General features: G+C 36.0%; 2 protein-coding genes across 2 annotated transcripts; both read right to left on the bottom strand.

The window, feature by feature from the left end:
* Positions 1 to 3552: 3552 nt before the first annotated feature.
* LOC143551669 (uncharacterized) lies at positions 3553 to 5739 on the bottom strand. Its single transcript, XM_077042062.1, has 4 exons — positions 5597 to 5739; positions 4827 to 4885; positions 4607 to 4724; positions 3553 to 3748 (listed from the first exon to the last, which is right to left on the bottom strand). Exons 1-4 carry the CDS (start codon positions 5719 to 5721, stop codon positions 3670 to 3672), a joined length of 381 nt encoding a protein of 126 aa, XP_076898177.1. The 5' UTR covers positions 5722 to 5739; the 3' UTR covers positions 3553 to 3669.
* Positions 5740 to 7318: 1579 nt separating this feature from the next.
* On the bottom strand, positions 7319 to 10759 carry LOC143551659 (putative beta-1,4-xylosyltransferase IRX10L). Its single transcript, XM_077042055.1, has 4 exons — positions 10448 to 10759; positions 9022 to 9410; positions 7985 to 8226; positions 7319 to 7877 (listed from the first exon to the last, which is right to left on the bottom strand). The coding sequence occupies exons 1-4, from the start codon at positions 10551 to 10553 to the stop codon at positions 7367 to 7369; spliced, it is 1248 nt and encodes a 415-aa protein (XP_076898170.1). The 5' UTR covers positions 10554 to 10759; the 3' UTR covers positions 7319 to 7366.
* Positions 10760 to 16149: the final 5390 nt, after the last annotated feature.

Below are 16149 nucleotides of genomic sequence, written 5' to 3'. Positions count from 1 at the left end.
ATGATAAACAGGTTATTCAACAACAAACTAAATAATTTTAAAGTATATGAAGCATGAGCATGTTTAATTATTGTTAAAAAAATTCATCATTGTTAATAAAAAGCATGCTTCTTCAATTAACTAAAGTTTAAGAAATATGAGAATCGATCACGGTTAAAAGTTACATGCTTTTATTAACATCAAAATAAAAGCATTGAAAGGATTGAAACCGAGATGAAAATCAAAATAAACGATAGGTCATTTTCTTTCAAGAAACCATTGGGCCTCCATTAAGTGAAGTGGAGGCCCAAAGTAACCCACTATATAAATAGGTGTGAGTGAGACACTCAAAACCTAGACACTCAAACCCTAACAAACAAAGAAACAAACTGCAGTCTGCTTCCATTACACTACTCAGTAAACTTCTATCTTCATTACATTTTGGCTGTTCAATAGAAATGTATCTAGGTTTTCATTTTAGTTGTTCAATAGAAATGTATATATGCTGCTTTGATATTGACATTACTACTTGTTCAGTTCAATAGAAATGTATCTAGGTTTTCGATGATCGATGTGATTCGGTTAGTTAGGGCTTCGTGAAATGATGCGTTTGTTTTGACTCTCGTCTTTCTGTCAGTGGCTGATTTTGACCATATATTTTGCATCCATACACCACAGTTGACTGAGTTTGATCATCGCATATTACTACTTATGTTACTTATTATATATATAGTTTAATATAAGTATGATATTAAACTATATATAATTTAAACAAACTATTATTATTATTAATATATTATTTTTACTTTTAAATAAAAAATAATATGTTAAATCTATACTAACGGTCAGTTTCTATCCTTTTAGCATAAACCAGATATGAGGTACAATTTGGCTAGAGTCCTTGTAGACATGGTTGAACATTATTAACTTTTAACACATAAAAGTTCATATTTGTATAACCATTTCATATATGTTAATATATATCTTGTGTTCTTGTTTCAGACCTGCACCTTCAAGATAGACAACACCGGTGACAACTATCTTGCTGATATGGGTAAAGTGCATGGAATTTTTCAAAGTATGTTTGTTTGATTTATGTGTATTTAAACCTGTAGATATTTCATTGTTTTTCCTAGGATTTGATAAACGTGCTGTTTGTGGCTGAACAGGCGTAACTCAAAGTACTTTGGTGGGGCCGATGGGATTGTGCAAGTTAAAGGTCTGGTCTATGTAGATTGATTTCTAACGGTTACCGAGAATTGTAGATTTATAAAGCTGGTAGAGTTTGACTTTAAACGTGTCGCTCCCAATCGTGAGCAAGATCAAGTCCCGAAAACAACACGAGATAAAGGCCATCCAAGATGTTGAGGTATGATGTGATTGGAGTTTTATAGGTAGTTGAGACTTGAGATATTAATATTCTAACCTATTATTATTGTACTTTAAGGAAAGGAGGCATATTTTGTGCATGTATTGACATGTTTATCGTATGTAATTGTTAGGATGGTTGAAGTACTAATTCTATCTCTTGAGTATTAATATCTTGGTTATTATGATGGCAATAAAATAGTTATTAGGCTGTAGCCGTCGCTTGAGTTGGGCCGGTTTATAAACGAGTCGAGCCCAAGCCATGGGTGGCTTGCTCTCGTTAGCTCGGCTTGATTTGGCTCGATTATTTTACCTATACTTTATTATATTATTATGTGTGTGTAATTTGTATGTACATATGAACAAGCGGTTTCTAATAGTTTGTTCATTGGTTTTAAACGTTTTGTTGATCAAAAAAATGGCTTTCTGTTAAAAAATATTTTATCTTCTGTAAGTTTATTAGCATATTACAATTTGAAATTACAAACCCAATGATATAACCATAGTTGTCGTGCTTTGGGAACCAAACGTTATACGGCAAGTAGTTATGTAGTGCCACAAATGAAAATGATATTCTTAAAAGGTCAAGTGATGCAATTTCATAGCAGCTGGCTTTTGGTGTGTTGAAATACCAATTTGAATAAATCAGACTGGATGCGGGAGCTGCAGTGCGTGCTATGTAGAAGCATTCTGATGAGTCATGACTGTAATTCTTCTACTGCAACAACGGATTCAGATTCATCATCTGATCATATAAATAAATGCTCAAATGTCAACTAATAAGTTTAAGTTTAAGTTTAAATAAGCTAGAATTCTTGAGGTTGCATACGTGTTAAAGATGAACTTACTTTTGCCCCTTTACCCAGTCGGACCCCTAACCGTTTATCATAAACAAAAATGACAGTCAACTTTATGGTATAAAAAGGGACTATATACCACCTCGGCCCTTCTCAATAACGAGCCTCATCGGTTGCTGAGGCCCAGCTACCCTTTAGGCCAGCCTTGATCCAGATGTTTATTTCACAAGTCACTCATGTTTATGTCAACTCCATTATGTACCAATGTAAACTGATGTTTATTTCATAAAATTATACAAAGAACAAAAACTATGCTTAAAGTTTTGTTTTTACGCGTTGTTTTTGAACATAAAAACAATAATTTTATAGTTTTATCTAAGCATGCTATATAGATACATGAAAAACAAAACTAAGGCACAAAATTAATAATCACCTACGTTTACATGATGATATCATGATCACTGTTTTAATTATTGTAACTAGAAAAGGTTTATGTTTTATTTTTTCCCTTGTACGAATTTGTGTTTTGCATATATAATCCACGTACATATGCTTCTTATTAAAAAAAACGATTCCATTGTGTTAACAATTACTTGCATGTATAAATTAGTAAGGATGGAACCATGGGTTTACCTGTGCTCATGAATGAAAAACAAGTCATCGATCGATATGGGATGTCTTGAACAATGAATACAAAGGTTTGAGAGAATGAATTAGTTGGAGGTTAAATATATAACTTCATTCCCGGTAGTAAATAGGAAAGATATTCTGATTTAATTAAGCAAAAGATTATTCTTTCATAAAATATATTTATTTTATTTTGTCCTAATAATTTTAATAAGTTTTAGCAATGCTAATACCCTCACTTTGTATGAATACCATATAAGTATAAACTATAAACTTTATAAAAATATATTGTTTCTGTAAATAAAAAACAGTACATTCGCTTTTATTTTATTTACTTGAGAGACCCATAAAAATTAAAAAGGAACAAAAAACCCAAATTTGCGTTATAATTTCAAAGCCCAAAAGGTGTCGGCTAAGACTTAGCCAACTTGTCTCTCATGGAGCAATCTGACTAGATATTTTTCGCCTTCTGACAAGACTTATCTTGTCTTCCGACTTCCGAGTTCCAACAAGAGTTTTTTTTGTGGCTTCCGCCGAGATTTCTTTTACTTCTGCCAAGATTTTCTTGATATGTGGCTGGATTTTGTTGGTTGAAAATCTCGTCTGGTGATGATTAGTAAGTAGGCGGGTCAACTGGATTCGAGGTAAACATTTTGTTTACTTTGATCGGTAAAAAGGGCATTTTGGTCATTTTCCCTTTTAATATTGGCGCTTTCATTTGTCAAATGAATGCAATACGAAGTTACAAACATGTAATACTTACATATACCAACAGAATGACAAAAAGATACATCTTGATTTGATAATATGAATTTGTTGGATGATAACCAGATGATACAAAATTAAATGAGAACAAGAACAATCAAAATCTACAAAACTGAAATCAGATTATAACTGTTTAGAAAGTATTGTTGAGGTAGAAGTACAAGCCAGCAAGTGCAACGACTCCGACTGCAATTGCAATTGGCAATGCTTTCCTGAAATAAAGAAAAAAGGTTTAAAAAGGTATTAAAAGATGTCGGTTATTTGCGAGTGTATGATGGGGAGCTAATCCAAGAGTTAGCAGATTCTTATATTATATAGACCAATTTGATAGGGAAAGCACCGCATAAAGGACTCAAATTTTAAAAAGAACATAACTTGGTCTGTGAGCGGAATTACGGGGCCCATTACCAGTCAACAAAAATGTCTCGACAAGCGGACCTTGTGACAAACAACCGTAGGTGGTTTGGTCTAACTGTCGGACCCAAATTCCATCATTTAGGCTCTCAATTCCGCCATAGAAGACTTTATTTCCAAGTTTCATAACATTGAAACATTTCAAAAAATAGTTTGACTCGTTTTTAGAGGTGCACAAACTGGTTTAAAACTCAAAACCGGATTGGGTTGAAACTGGTTCAGTCTGGTCAACAAAAGTTAAAACCGGTTTATGATCGGTTTTGGTGCGGGTTAAAACCGGTTTCTTGACTAGGTTAGTTTCGGTTCGGATTTTGATCGGTTTCGGATCGGGTTTTGGCCGGTTTCAGTTCGATTAACCGGTTCCGAGCCTACGGTTTCAATCTGTTCCAAACCGGTTTCTACATAATCGGTTCGGTTTCGGTTCAATTTTCGGGTTGGTTTAGTTAACCAGTTTATTTGCCCACCTCTACTCGTTTTCTAGTCGTCATACATAATTCAGGTCCCTAATTAATGTATTATGTTCATGTTTCCATTTCGTTTTGAAATTTCGAAAATGTCCCAAATTAAACATTTTTTCTTCTTAGGAATTATGTCTCTTTTATTACTTTTACTTTATCGCTTCCGAGTCTGCATCAGTTTATGTTTAGAAGCCTTACCCGACGGCTTCATCTCTCTGGAGTTCGGCTTTCCGGGCCTTTCTAACATCTGTTGCATTGGCATTTTTGGTCACAGCAGGTGTGTATTCCCTGAACCTTCTTTTTGGTGCACCACAAACTGCAATTATATATTCAAACATATAAGAAAACACAGGATTCTGCACTCATAATTACTCATATATCATATCCAGAATCAAACAAAAGTAACTGTAATTCATACCTGGGCAGAAGTACTTATCAGGAAGCTTCTCAAAGGGTGTTTTATCATTGTAAATGTACCTGCACCCATCCGAAAACACACAGGCAAACTTCACTAAATTATATATGTATTTTTTAAAAAAATATGTACTCTTAATGTTTAAACCCAAATACTCAACTAATTTAAGGCATAAATTTTTTTTCGCCTTTGGCCAAAAAATTTTTCACAATCCTCGGAGACTGCCCTGGACTGCGGTGTGCGGTTTTGGGCAAAAACCGAACAGAACCAAATTTTCGTTTTTTCTTTTTTCAAAAGCGTTCAGCTTCGCTTTTCCGGTTTTGGGTTTTTCGGTTTTCGGGTTCAATTTGGTTTGGATTCGGTTTTTTCGGTTTTGCTAATCGGGCTAGTACTTTTTGGGCCAAAGAAATTTTACCTATGATATTTTAAAATTTATCCTAATTTTTTTGAAAAAAATTAATAACTAATAGAATATAGTAGTATACTTTGGCCTGGAATAATAACAGCCAATAAAATGTTCTTACATTTATAAAGATTTAATCTCATCCAAATAGACAGAATTGATTAATGTTAAAAATAAAACAAATATCAAAGTTTACAAAACATAAAAAATGCAATGACAAAGTATTTCCACAAATCAATTTTTCGGGTTCGGTTCGTTTTTTATCACAAAACCGAACCGTTGGTTTCTAATTCGGTCTAGTTTCTTCGGTTTTGTAAAAAGTAGTGACTACATCGAAACAGATCAAGCAAACACTAGAAAACAAGTTTACCCGCAGTCGCGGCAAATGTAAGCTTGCTTAGAAGCGGTCCGCATGGCGAATTTAGGCGCGGATGCTGGCCGATCACGAGGAAGCAGTAACTGAAGAGAAGGTGACAGAGAGAATGATGAATGCATTGCCACATGGTTAGATGAACGACGGCCAAGGCCTACGGCATTGGTGGTGGTGGTGGTGGTGACTGGTGATGATGATCTGGTGGTGGTTGGTGGCCTGAGTGGTGTCTGGAGAGCCATGTTGGATGATGATGATATTGTTAAAGAGATAAGTAAAGAGATAGATGTTGCATGTGTTGTATAGATGTTTTGTGGGGATGCGTGGATGTCATACTTCCCACATAATTGAATGTGTACCAAAGTTGTTGCTTTTTTTGGATTTTTTTTTTAAATAAAAAATGTTTTCTAAAGGTTTCTTGAATGTTTGTTTGGTTGTTAAAAGGGTTTTTGATTGTCCTTTTTGGAGAAAAAGATGGGTTTGGATTTTAGAACAATTTGGTTGATTTTGTGTTTTGGAATAGAGGTATGATTCATGGATCGGAAAGGCTAGATAAGTAGAGGCAGAACCGGAGGAGGGTCAACAGGGTCCAATCATCATAATTTGTTAATTTGATGTATAAAAATCATTTTTTGAGAAAAAAAAAATACATGAGTTAGAGCATTCCCAATGGATTCCCTAAACTATGTGAGGGGGTTCTCTATTTTTTTTTAGAGATGATTAAAAATGGTTGTGAGAAGATGAGAGAGAAAATGTTACAGTTCATGGTTGATTTTAATGTTTTTGAAAGTGGTTGTGAGTGAATGAGAGAGAAAAGGTAATAATAAAAGTTTAAAAAAAGTATTATTTAATTGAAAATGAGAGAGAAAAGATAATGGTTTTAATATAATTATAGAGATGGAGATAGAAGAATTGAATGCGAATGCTCTTAGACCCCTTAATTGTAGTCAAAACAGAATAGAGCATTATGTTGACCTCATGACTAAGAGGTTCTGATTTTAGCGTTTTGTCACTGTAAGCAACTCGTTGAAGGCTTGAGGAACTACTTGCCTCATCATCTGGCTTGCATTAGATAATGTTTGAAAGTTTTAAGTTAAAATCAAATCTACAATGGATATTAAAACTTTCATATTTTTATATTGGAAAACTCATAAGACCCCATAAATACCTTGCTAACCAATAGGATTTGAAAAATTGCAGCTTAGTAGGTGACGTGCTATGGCATAATCATCAAAAGGAAAACATCCCAATTCATCTATGGTATAACAACGGGTATCCCTTGGATTATCATAAAGAGACAGGGATGCATATTATACCGACTAAAGGTGTGTAGTCTAGTAATTGTACCCGCGATTTTGAGAAGTTGGCACTCATCAAGTAGTTGAAGGTTTTAGTCTGAATTTTTTGCATTTTTAGGTGTTCTAACGGAAACCTAACTGACTCTAGACGGTTAACTAAATTATAATCAAATCTAGCTCGCCCGCATATTGAGTTGACCACGTAAGATTTAGAGTTGACTTAGAGGGTTTACGAGTTAACCGTTCAAAAAAAATAGTTAAAAAAAACATATTATATCAACCATGACAAGAACAAGGGTTCAAAGTCCATATGATTCAAATACCCATCATTTCACTATATGAAATACACTAAAAGTAAACCACTAAAAACCCAACAAAAAATTCCCCAAAATGCCCCTATAAATCAACATTCCAGCCCATGATTCTGTTTATAACCAAACATTTTATAAACTCAAAAATTTTTATATAAAAGCTACCATGGCTTCAGATCAGCTAGCGGACCCGCGGTCCAGTTCAAAACCTTCTCTCCTTTCCTCAAATAAACACTCTTATCATGCGGCAATTTACGTGCCAACCCGTTCAATATTTGATGAAAAGCATCACCCGGCTGAGCCGGATGTGGGAACATCGCTTGTTTCATCGAAGGATTAGCCAACAATCTTTGTTTCCTTAAAATAACTTCGGTCGGGATTGAAGTTAACATAGTGTCCAAATTCGGGACATCTTTTTCGTCCACGTAAACGCCAATGTCTTCCCATGGGATTGCGTCGGCGAAAGGTAACACGATGTCATCTGCTATGATGACAGGGATGCAACCGAATATTACTGCTTCGACTAACCGCGGACTCCACGGGGCCCACCCGAGTGGACATAAGCAGAAGACGGCTCGTTGCATGTCTTCATAGTAGGTTGTTGGATGTTCGGTTGAGATGTCAAAGAGCGGGTTGTCTTTGAAGTTTTCCCACACTGCAGCTCTTGCGCCCCTAAAAGATCACAAAAAAATAAATAAATAAAATTTGTTGTCAGATCAACCCGACCCGTCTTGGCCCATAACTAGCTTTAAATAATATAGAATGCACATGTGGCATACCTTGCATAATAACCGCCTTCAGGGTCGTTTCCGACATCATAAAACAAGCCTCTAAAGTAGACGAAGATGGAACGAGGAATGCTAGGAGGGATCAAATGAGATTGCATCTTTTGAGGAGGGGCGTACGGGGGCACCGTAATCGAACCGTCTTTTAAACAAACATGATTCTTTTGTCCAAATGTTTGAACTAATGTAGCTCTTTGAAGAAGAGGGAGAATTCCTCTTTCGATGGCTTTTTCTTCCTGCGGTAAATTCCATAATTTCAAAAACATAATAATAAACCAACCACAAAATAATGTGTCTCGAAGCTTGATTGTGCAATTATGGCATATTACTTATCAACAGATCGATTCGGGTTATGTTTTCTCTACAATAGAAACAGGTCGAAAGTTGTCCAGAGTGTACTTTTAATGTATGAAACCTCATAGAATAATTATTAGATAAATGAGAGTGAAATCTAACCTAATTTAGAGAAAAAATTGTAATGTGAAAATGATGTATATTTCTCTTAATAATTCAATATAAAGCAAAACTTATATATAATAGTTAAAACACCAATATTAGCCAACTAACAGACAACTAACTAATGTAATTTATTCTTATTTATTCTAAACGTTAAACAATTAAAACTTATGATATAAGTGTTCCAGGTCAACCCAACCCGATGACAGACTTTCATAAAATGTTTCATTTATGTCTTTATTGTTCCATTGTTGTGAAAATTTTTCATAACCGATGAAACCGAGTGGCCTAAATGAAACAATTTTAAAAAAAATAGTCAATAAAAAATAGTAATCACGTATCCAAAATTCCAAAGTGTTTTAATTAGGTCACATAGCCTAACCAAATATGAATATTGTCGCACGGAACAATATGAAACTTGAGCGACATAATTTATAAAGCTAGTTACTATTTACTTATTTAGTGACATTTTCCCTTTCGGCCCGCACCCAAGTTAGCCATTTTGACCCATTACACAACTCGCCCATTTTTCCACCTCTACTGAAGACCACAATGAGAAAGTAAAAGATTCATACCTGATAATGAAAACAAGCACCGAAATCATGCGGCACAATAAAGAAGTGATCAGCCCCTTCGGTCCTATTCCAATAAGGCCAATTAGAAGAAATAAGTTGGATCGCACTTCTCATCATTCTCGGTGATTTAAAAGGCAACGGTAGACCGTTTGGTGTTAAATCACATGTGGTGTAAACCGGGGTGTAAAACCAATCAGCTTCCTCTGGATTTAGCGTTCTAACCGGGCTCGATAACAGGAATCTGTGCATATAAATTTCGGCAGCAAACATGTGGTTGAGACATCGCGGGTCCTTTTGCAATATCTTCTTATTGTACTTACTTGGTAACTCGTAAACAAACACTTTTAACCTTCCAACTGGATCATCTTCTAATACATCCCCAGCACTACCTATATTGTCCCACAAATTTATACAGACACAAATAACCAGTTAAATAAAACCCAAATTATCTAGCATATGAATAATCAGTGTTGTAAAAATCAGGATTAAACGGTGATTAACCGCTAGTCGGCTAGTTACTGATTAATTTTCAGCTAATCATAATCGGTAGTTGGTCCTAGCCGGCCCAAATTGTCCTAGTCGACTCAAATTGGTCCTAGTGGGCCCAAGTGAAAACCTTTTTTTTAGAAGGCAAACGGACCTTGATTTTAACCCGTTAACCCCAGTTATTGGTTTTTCTGATTGATTTGTTATGCTTACGTTTAATTGTTTACGTTTAATTGGTTTTTCTGATTGAACTATACTATGTGAACTTTTAAGGATTCATGTGAACTTTTATATGTACTTATTTTGGGTTATTGGATTTAAATACTCCCAACTTTCACTTGTAGGTCGAGAACACTCCCAACTAACGAAAATGTATACCACCACCCCCATCTTTCCCCTTATTTTCTTTTGGCACTCCCAAGCCATTTCAAAAAAATTGTCACGTCCTTACAAAAACTAAGTCTCACTTTAGCTTTGGAGTGCCAGAAGAAAATAAGATGAAAGTTGGGAGTGGTGGTAAACATTTCGTTAGTTGGAAGTGTTTCTGGCTAACGAGTGAAAGTTGGGAGGATATAAATCCAATAACCCAATTTTTTTAAAAAAATTCCATATATAACTTTGATAAAATACAAATACATATAAAAATTCCAATCAATTTAATCTCGATTAATCGCAAGTCAAATCGCAAGTCTGTACCCCAACGGCCCACCGGCACCTAGCCAATTCTACAACACTACAAATAATAATCTGAAAGGCAAACAAATATAAACTCCATATCAAATGTGATTCAACAAAATCAACAACCTTTAATAGCATCAAGAAGTATCAACCTTAGCAAATCTCACATAATCTATCCAGATCAAGGACTAATAACAAGAACCCTAATTTCCTAATCTGACCCAATTAGCCCCAATCTTATTAACTAAAAAAAAAAGTTTACCTGAAATTCTTTCTGTTTGTTGACCTTTTCTGAGCTCAAAAGCATCAAGATTCAACACCAAAGCATAAAAAGCCAAGAAAATCAAAACCCAGTTCGAATTCTTCATTTTGAATAATGGGTGCTTCAAATCTTGGACCCAGAAGTGCAAATTATTATTTACTTAAATGGGCATAGAGAAATAGAGAGACAGTTCAATGTCATTAGACAAAGTAGTTGTTGGAATATGATAACGACTGTTTCTTGCAAATTGGGGGAAATTAAAAGTAAAATTAAAATTAAGAGAGATGGGTATGTGGAAATTGCTTAAAGAAACAGGAAAGAAGAAGAAGAAGAAGAAGAGGAGGTGTCTAAGGTTAGTTTGGTTGTCAAGAGTCAGGACAGATTTGTTTCTTGAATCTTAAGTTTTTTTTCTATTTTTCTTTTTTTAAATAAAACTAGCTGTTGTGACATCTCAGTAGATGAATAAGATATAAGTTTATTAGTTTTGAGTTTTATTAAAACAACTCTTTTTAGAAAGAGATTTCCAAAGTAGTTTTTTTTTTTTTTAGAATTATTTAAAATTTGGACTTAAGAGAGACTTTGGAAAAAGAAAATTATTATGAGGTAGATGACAAAATCTTAAAAGAAAGGGAGGGAGCATGTAAGGTTTGAGAAAATATTGAAGGTAAAGTTCAAATTTTTTGAAATATTGAAGGAAAAGTTCAAATCTTTTCTAAACTTTTTTTCTCAAAAAACAGTCTCTCGAGACTGTTTTTTTATGATTCCTACCTAGCTAATTCATATTTTCAAATTCTTGTAAAATATATTTTTTACAATTATACCCCTGAACCACCACCACCACCATCACCGACGCCGTCGCCCCCACCCCATCACCACCACCATCACTACCACCATAGCCGACGTCGCCCCCACCCCACCACCGCTGCATCGCTGCACCATAGTTGGTATACCCGACTCGAGCTTTGTTCAGCATCATGGGTTGTTTGATCTTTCGCATAATCAGTTGACGGGTTCGGTTTCGGATGAGTTGGGTGACTGTTTGGTTGTGGTGGATCTTTTGCTAAATGATAACATGCTTTCCGGTGAATTACCGAAGTCTTTAGCGAAGTTAAGCAATCTCACGACGTTGGATTTATCAAACAATGTGTTATTCGAAGCCTGTTGGAGTTTAGCCGGTCTGTTAAACTTCAAGGGTTGTATTTGGGGGATAATAATCTTACCGTGAGTTTACCGCCTGAATTAGGCGGACTCAATGGTTTGGTTAAGCTTAATTTGACTGATAATAGTTTTTCGGGTAGGAGGCGGCTATGGTGACGGTGGTGGTGATGGGGTGGGGGCGACGGCGGCTATGGTGCAGCGGTGATGGGTGCAATGGTGCTGGAGGCGGCTATGGTGGTAGTGACGGTGGTGATGGGGTGGGGGCGACGGCGTCGGTGATGGTGGTGGTTCAAGGTGGTGGTGGTGGTTCAGGGGTATAATTGTAAAAAATATATTTTACAAGAATTTGAAAATATGAACTAGCCATGTAGGAAACATAAAAAAACAGTCTCGGGAGACTGTTTTTTGAGAAAGAAAAGTTTAGAAAAGATTTGAACTTTTCCTTCAATATTTTAAAATTTTTGAACTTTACCTTCAATATTTTATCAAATCTTACCTGCTCCCTCCTTTCTTTTAAGATTTGACCTGCTACCCCATAATAATTTTCTTTTCCCAAAGTCTCTTTCAAGTCCAAATTTTAAATAATTCTAAGGAAAAAAGGGCTACTTTGGGAATCATCTATCTAAAAGGGGTTGTTTTGGGAATTTTCCCTTTAATGAATATAATATATATAACTAGTATTTACACCCTTGCGTTGCGACGAATGTGTAAAACCGTGTATTTACATATCCACTCCACTCGAAAGCATGAAGTTACCACCACCACTGCCTTCGTTCGTCATCCCATATCCTGCAGCTAGTAACTAACGTTAACCATTAAGAAAACTGAACAAAAAGTAGACGCAAAAACGTTGAACCACACAAGCTCATTGCTTCGTGTTAAGACACAAAAATAAGACTGGAACATAAAATATAGAAAAAATAACTAATTCAACTTAACATCTACGCGTTGTGATGGGGCTGTTAAACGGGAAAATAGACATAAAAACGTTCAACCTTACACATGTGTTGCAGCGCGTTAACTCGTTAAATTCAAATGTAAACGTTAAACAAAAAAATTGTAAAAGATGAAAAGTATTGAACACCAAAGTTGAAAGTGGAAAAATGTTGACGACTAAAACTAAAATATATTTTGTGGCATATTTGTAAACTATGAAAAAGTGTAGGGACAAAAAATAAAAAAATAAAAATTATATAAAAAAGAATATTACATGGTACAAACTTGAATGCACAATGTACAAAAGAGTAATGCATAGTTCACCCACTTTTATTATTACTAGAAAAAGTTCTCGCGCTTTGCTGCGGGTACGCACAAGTTATCTCCTCGTATTGGTTTGTAGCGTTTGGTGTGGTGTGTAATGGTTTATCACTGTGAGCACGCCGATGTATGTGGATTTGGGTTTGTTAGATGTTTTTCCTTTTTTGGGGGGGGGAGGGGGTGTGGGCACAAATATATTAACGTATACATATATACTGTAAACATCGTGTTTTGCGAAATATTTGTTAATAAAGTAGGTATATGGATTGTAACACCCCGACCAAAGGCGGATTATACATCGGGGCGCCACATATTGTTTCATTACTCGTGACACTATTGGGTGTCAATATTTAATAAATACATTCATTCGCGCACGCGCAAAGTAAACACAAGATAACATAAATCATCATAAATCAATATATTATAAATCATAATATTCGAACAGCAACAACTTGTCTTGATACATTTTAATCTAGGTCCAAAAGTAAAAACGTCCTACGTGTCCACAAGCTCCAAAACAGCTACTGCAAACCTGAACATGTGTTAAAATAAACGTCAAACACTTGCGTGTTGGTGAGAAATCAAGTTTAATACAATACATAGATAACAACAAATCTGCGCGCAACATGTGTATGTCTGGTTTTCAACAAGGGTGTAATCCGATCGGGACCAACTCTAAGATTCATAGACTGCCAGTGCTCACAATTGAGCTCACAAACAAGAAAGACTGTGCAAGTGTAAACAAAAGAGAAAATCATAAACGATAGTTCTCCCGTGTTCATCTAATGGTACCATGAGAACTGCGGAATAGACCGACAAGACGGTTAATGATCCACACATACAAATAAACAGCCAAGTCTACGTCCTCAACACATGGGATACTGCGCGACTAAAGTTCATAAACAGTTTAAGACTCTAAGTTTGTATGAACACATGAACATCCCAAAACATTAAAAGCAAAAAGGGATTAGGTACGAGATTACTCACTTGATAATCGGTGTGAAGAAAGACAAAGCAAGAACCAAACTCTTAGCAAGCAAAGTTAACCTATATATAAGATTATTATTTTAATGATTTGTTTTAAGTCTTGATTATAAGTTAGCATAATTAATAAGTAAATTATTATATAATATATATTACCGGAAAAGCAGGGCAGAACAGGGAGGAAGACGGAGGCAGAGAGGAAGACGGCAGAGAGAGCAAGGAGGAGGTTAAATTAAGTGTTTGTGTGTGATGTGTTAGGAAAAATAACATTATTATTTATAGGGAAACCTTAGGGGACACAATCCCTAGAAAAGGGGAAAAGATCTCCAAAAAGTAAAAGATTCCAAAAGCAAAAGATATCAAAAGATATGGCAGCTGCAGGGGACAAGAGAAAGCTGACAGGGAACAGTAAACAGGCATGGGAGGGTCAGATAAAGGTATTGGTCAAAGCATGGAAAAGCAGATCTCAAAAGATAATGTCAGTCACTTTTTCTGTCAACCAATGGGGTTGGTGCGCATGCTGCGCCGAAAGTGGCTTTTCAGACATAAGATAGGTCAGGTCATCTGCACAGAAGATAAGACAACACAAAAGCAAACGGCTGGACAAAACAGAAGAAAAGACTCAAAGGGTTAGCGCGAGGAGGCTGGAGCGCGCGAGCGCGAAGGCAGACAAAACCAACCTTTGCGCGCCGCGGAAAGAACTACAATTCTAAGCGCGCCGCGGGAAGAACTTCAATTCTAGGCGCGTCGCGAGAAGAACTATATTCCTTAGCGCGTCGCGGGAAGAACGGTATCCATAGCGCGCCGCGGGAAGAACTAAAATCCTTAGCGCGCTGCGGGGACAGTTCGTCTCGCGTATCGCAGTAACAGGTGGTCTTCACGCCGGCTTCCTTGAAAGGAGTCTGGCGCGTGGAACTGCGCAGACATCCTTAGGCGGGAAGGAACAAAGGACAGTTAGGGGTTCAAGGCTTAAGGGCGGGACGGCGACAAGAGGGAAAAGAAGGCGGAAAGAGAGAAGAAGAGGGACGGGACGGCGGAAAGAAAGAGAGAGAAAGAGGCGGGAAGGAAAATATATTATTATTATTAAGTAAAATATAAATAAATATTAAATCATAAAAGAAAGAGATCGGATCAGAGAAACGGGTACCTGGGTCGGGTCGGATCGGGGCAGATGTCACATGGATTACCTTCGAGTAACCAAAGTTTCATATATGCATTTATTTTCCTTTGTCTAGTATCAATAGGGTTATATGGTTATTTAGTTATTTAGTTTTTTTTTATTAAGTATGAATTTATAAGAATGTTGTTTTAGGAACCTTTTGTTCAGTTCTCGTCTTTAGTTGTCATAAAGTGTCTTAAGCCAATAATTACTTGCCTGCGGGTTCGCGCAAGTTAAGCTTTCACCTACGCATCCAAATCTTTATCCTTTAAAAATATTAATCGAAATCTCTTTTAAAAAAACCAATTACAATCCATCTAAAGGGCAAAAGTATTAAACTATAGAAATTTGATTGTTGATAATATGCAATCGTCTATTATCTTGCACCAAGTTTGCTTACATTATGAGCTACCTTAAGATGCTGTATTGCTGAAACATGAACTGATACGTTACATTTATTTAAGGGTAAGACACTTAAAATGGTTATTTTATGATGTTAGTTTAAGTCGGGTGAAGCAATAAAAGAAAAGAAATAAATAGAGAGAGAAGAAAGCTAGTTTTTAATTTTGACCTATTAAAGGTAGTAAGATAGCAATAATCAACCATCCAAATAAATATACGAATCATCAAGTAATAAATTTAATTTATTGTAGAAACAGGTAGTAAGTGTGAAATAGTAAAAATGGTTGGTTTACGTAATTGCGTACATTAAACATGGAAAGCAAGTGACATCATATAGCCGGTGCAACAACAGTTTCCAAGTACACGGCACCTACACCGCCATCAAGTGAGTTGACGCTGTGGAAATATTGAAGGGGCCTCATATCAGTAGCGATTTCATAAAGTGTTCGTGAGTTACTCATGGCAAACCTCTTCCCATTTGTCATGTAGTGTGTAATTGAGCACCATAAACGCTCTGGTATAGGAGGAACCGGAGGAAGGGTGAAGAGATTGATCCAATGGTCTTGTTTTAGGATCCATAGCTAGAGTGTCCGATTGTGTAGGCCATTTGTAACAATCATGTAAAGATCATCTTGAATAGTAAGCGTGTTGGTTTCGAGAACACCATTTGTTTGAACCGGTGGGAATTGTAGCTCTGCCACATGCCCAGAGAAGGAATCGAATGCAATGATGACATTTTTAC

The sequence above is a fragment of the Bidens hawaiensis genome, unplaced genomic scaffold (assembly GCF_021521415.1).
Source record: "Bidens hawaiensis isolate Kalapana, Puna unplaced genomic scaffold, B.hawaiensis_p1.1 tig00001016_1, whole genome shotgun sequence".
NCBI lineage: Eukaryota > Viridiplantae > Streptophyta > Magnoliopsida > Asterales > Asteraceae > Bidens > Bidens hawaiensis.
Note: the sequence above shows the minus strand (reverse complement) of the source record. Positions and strands in the feature narration are given on the sequence as shown.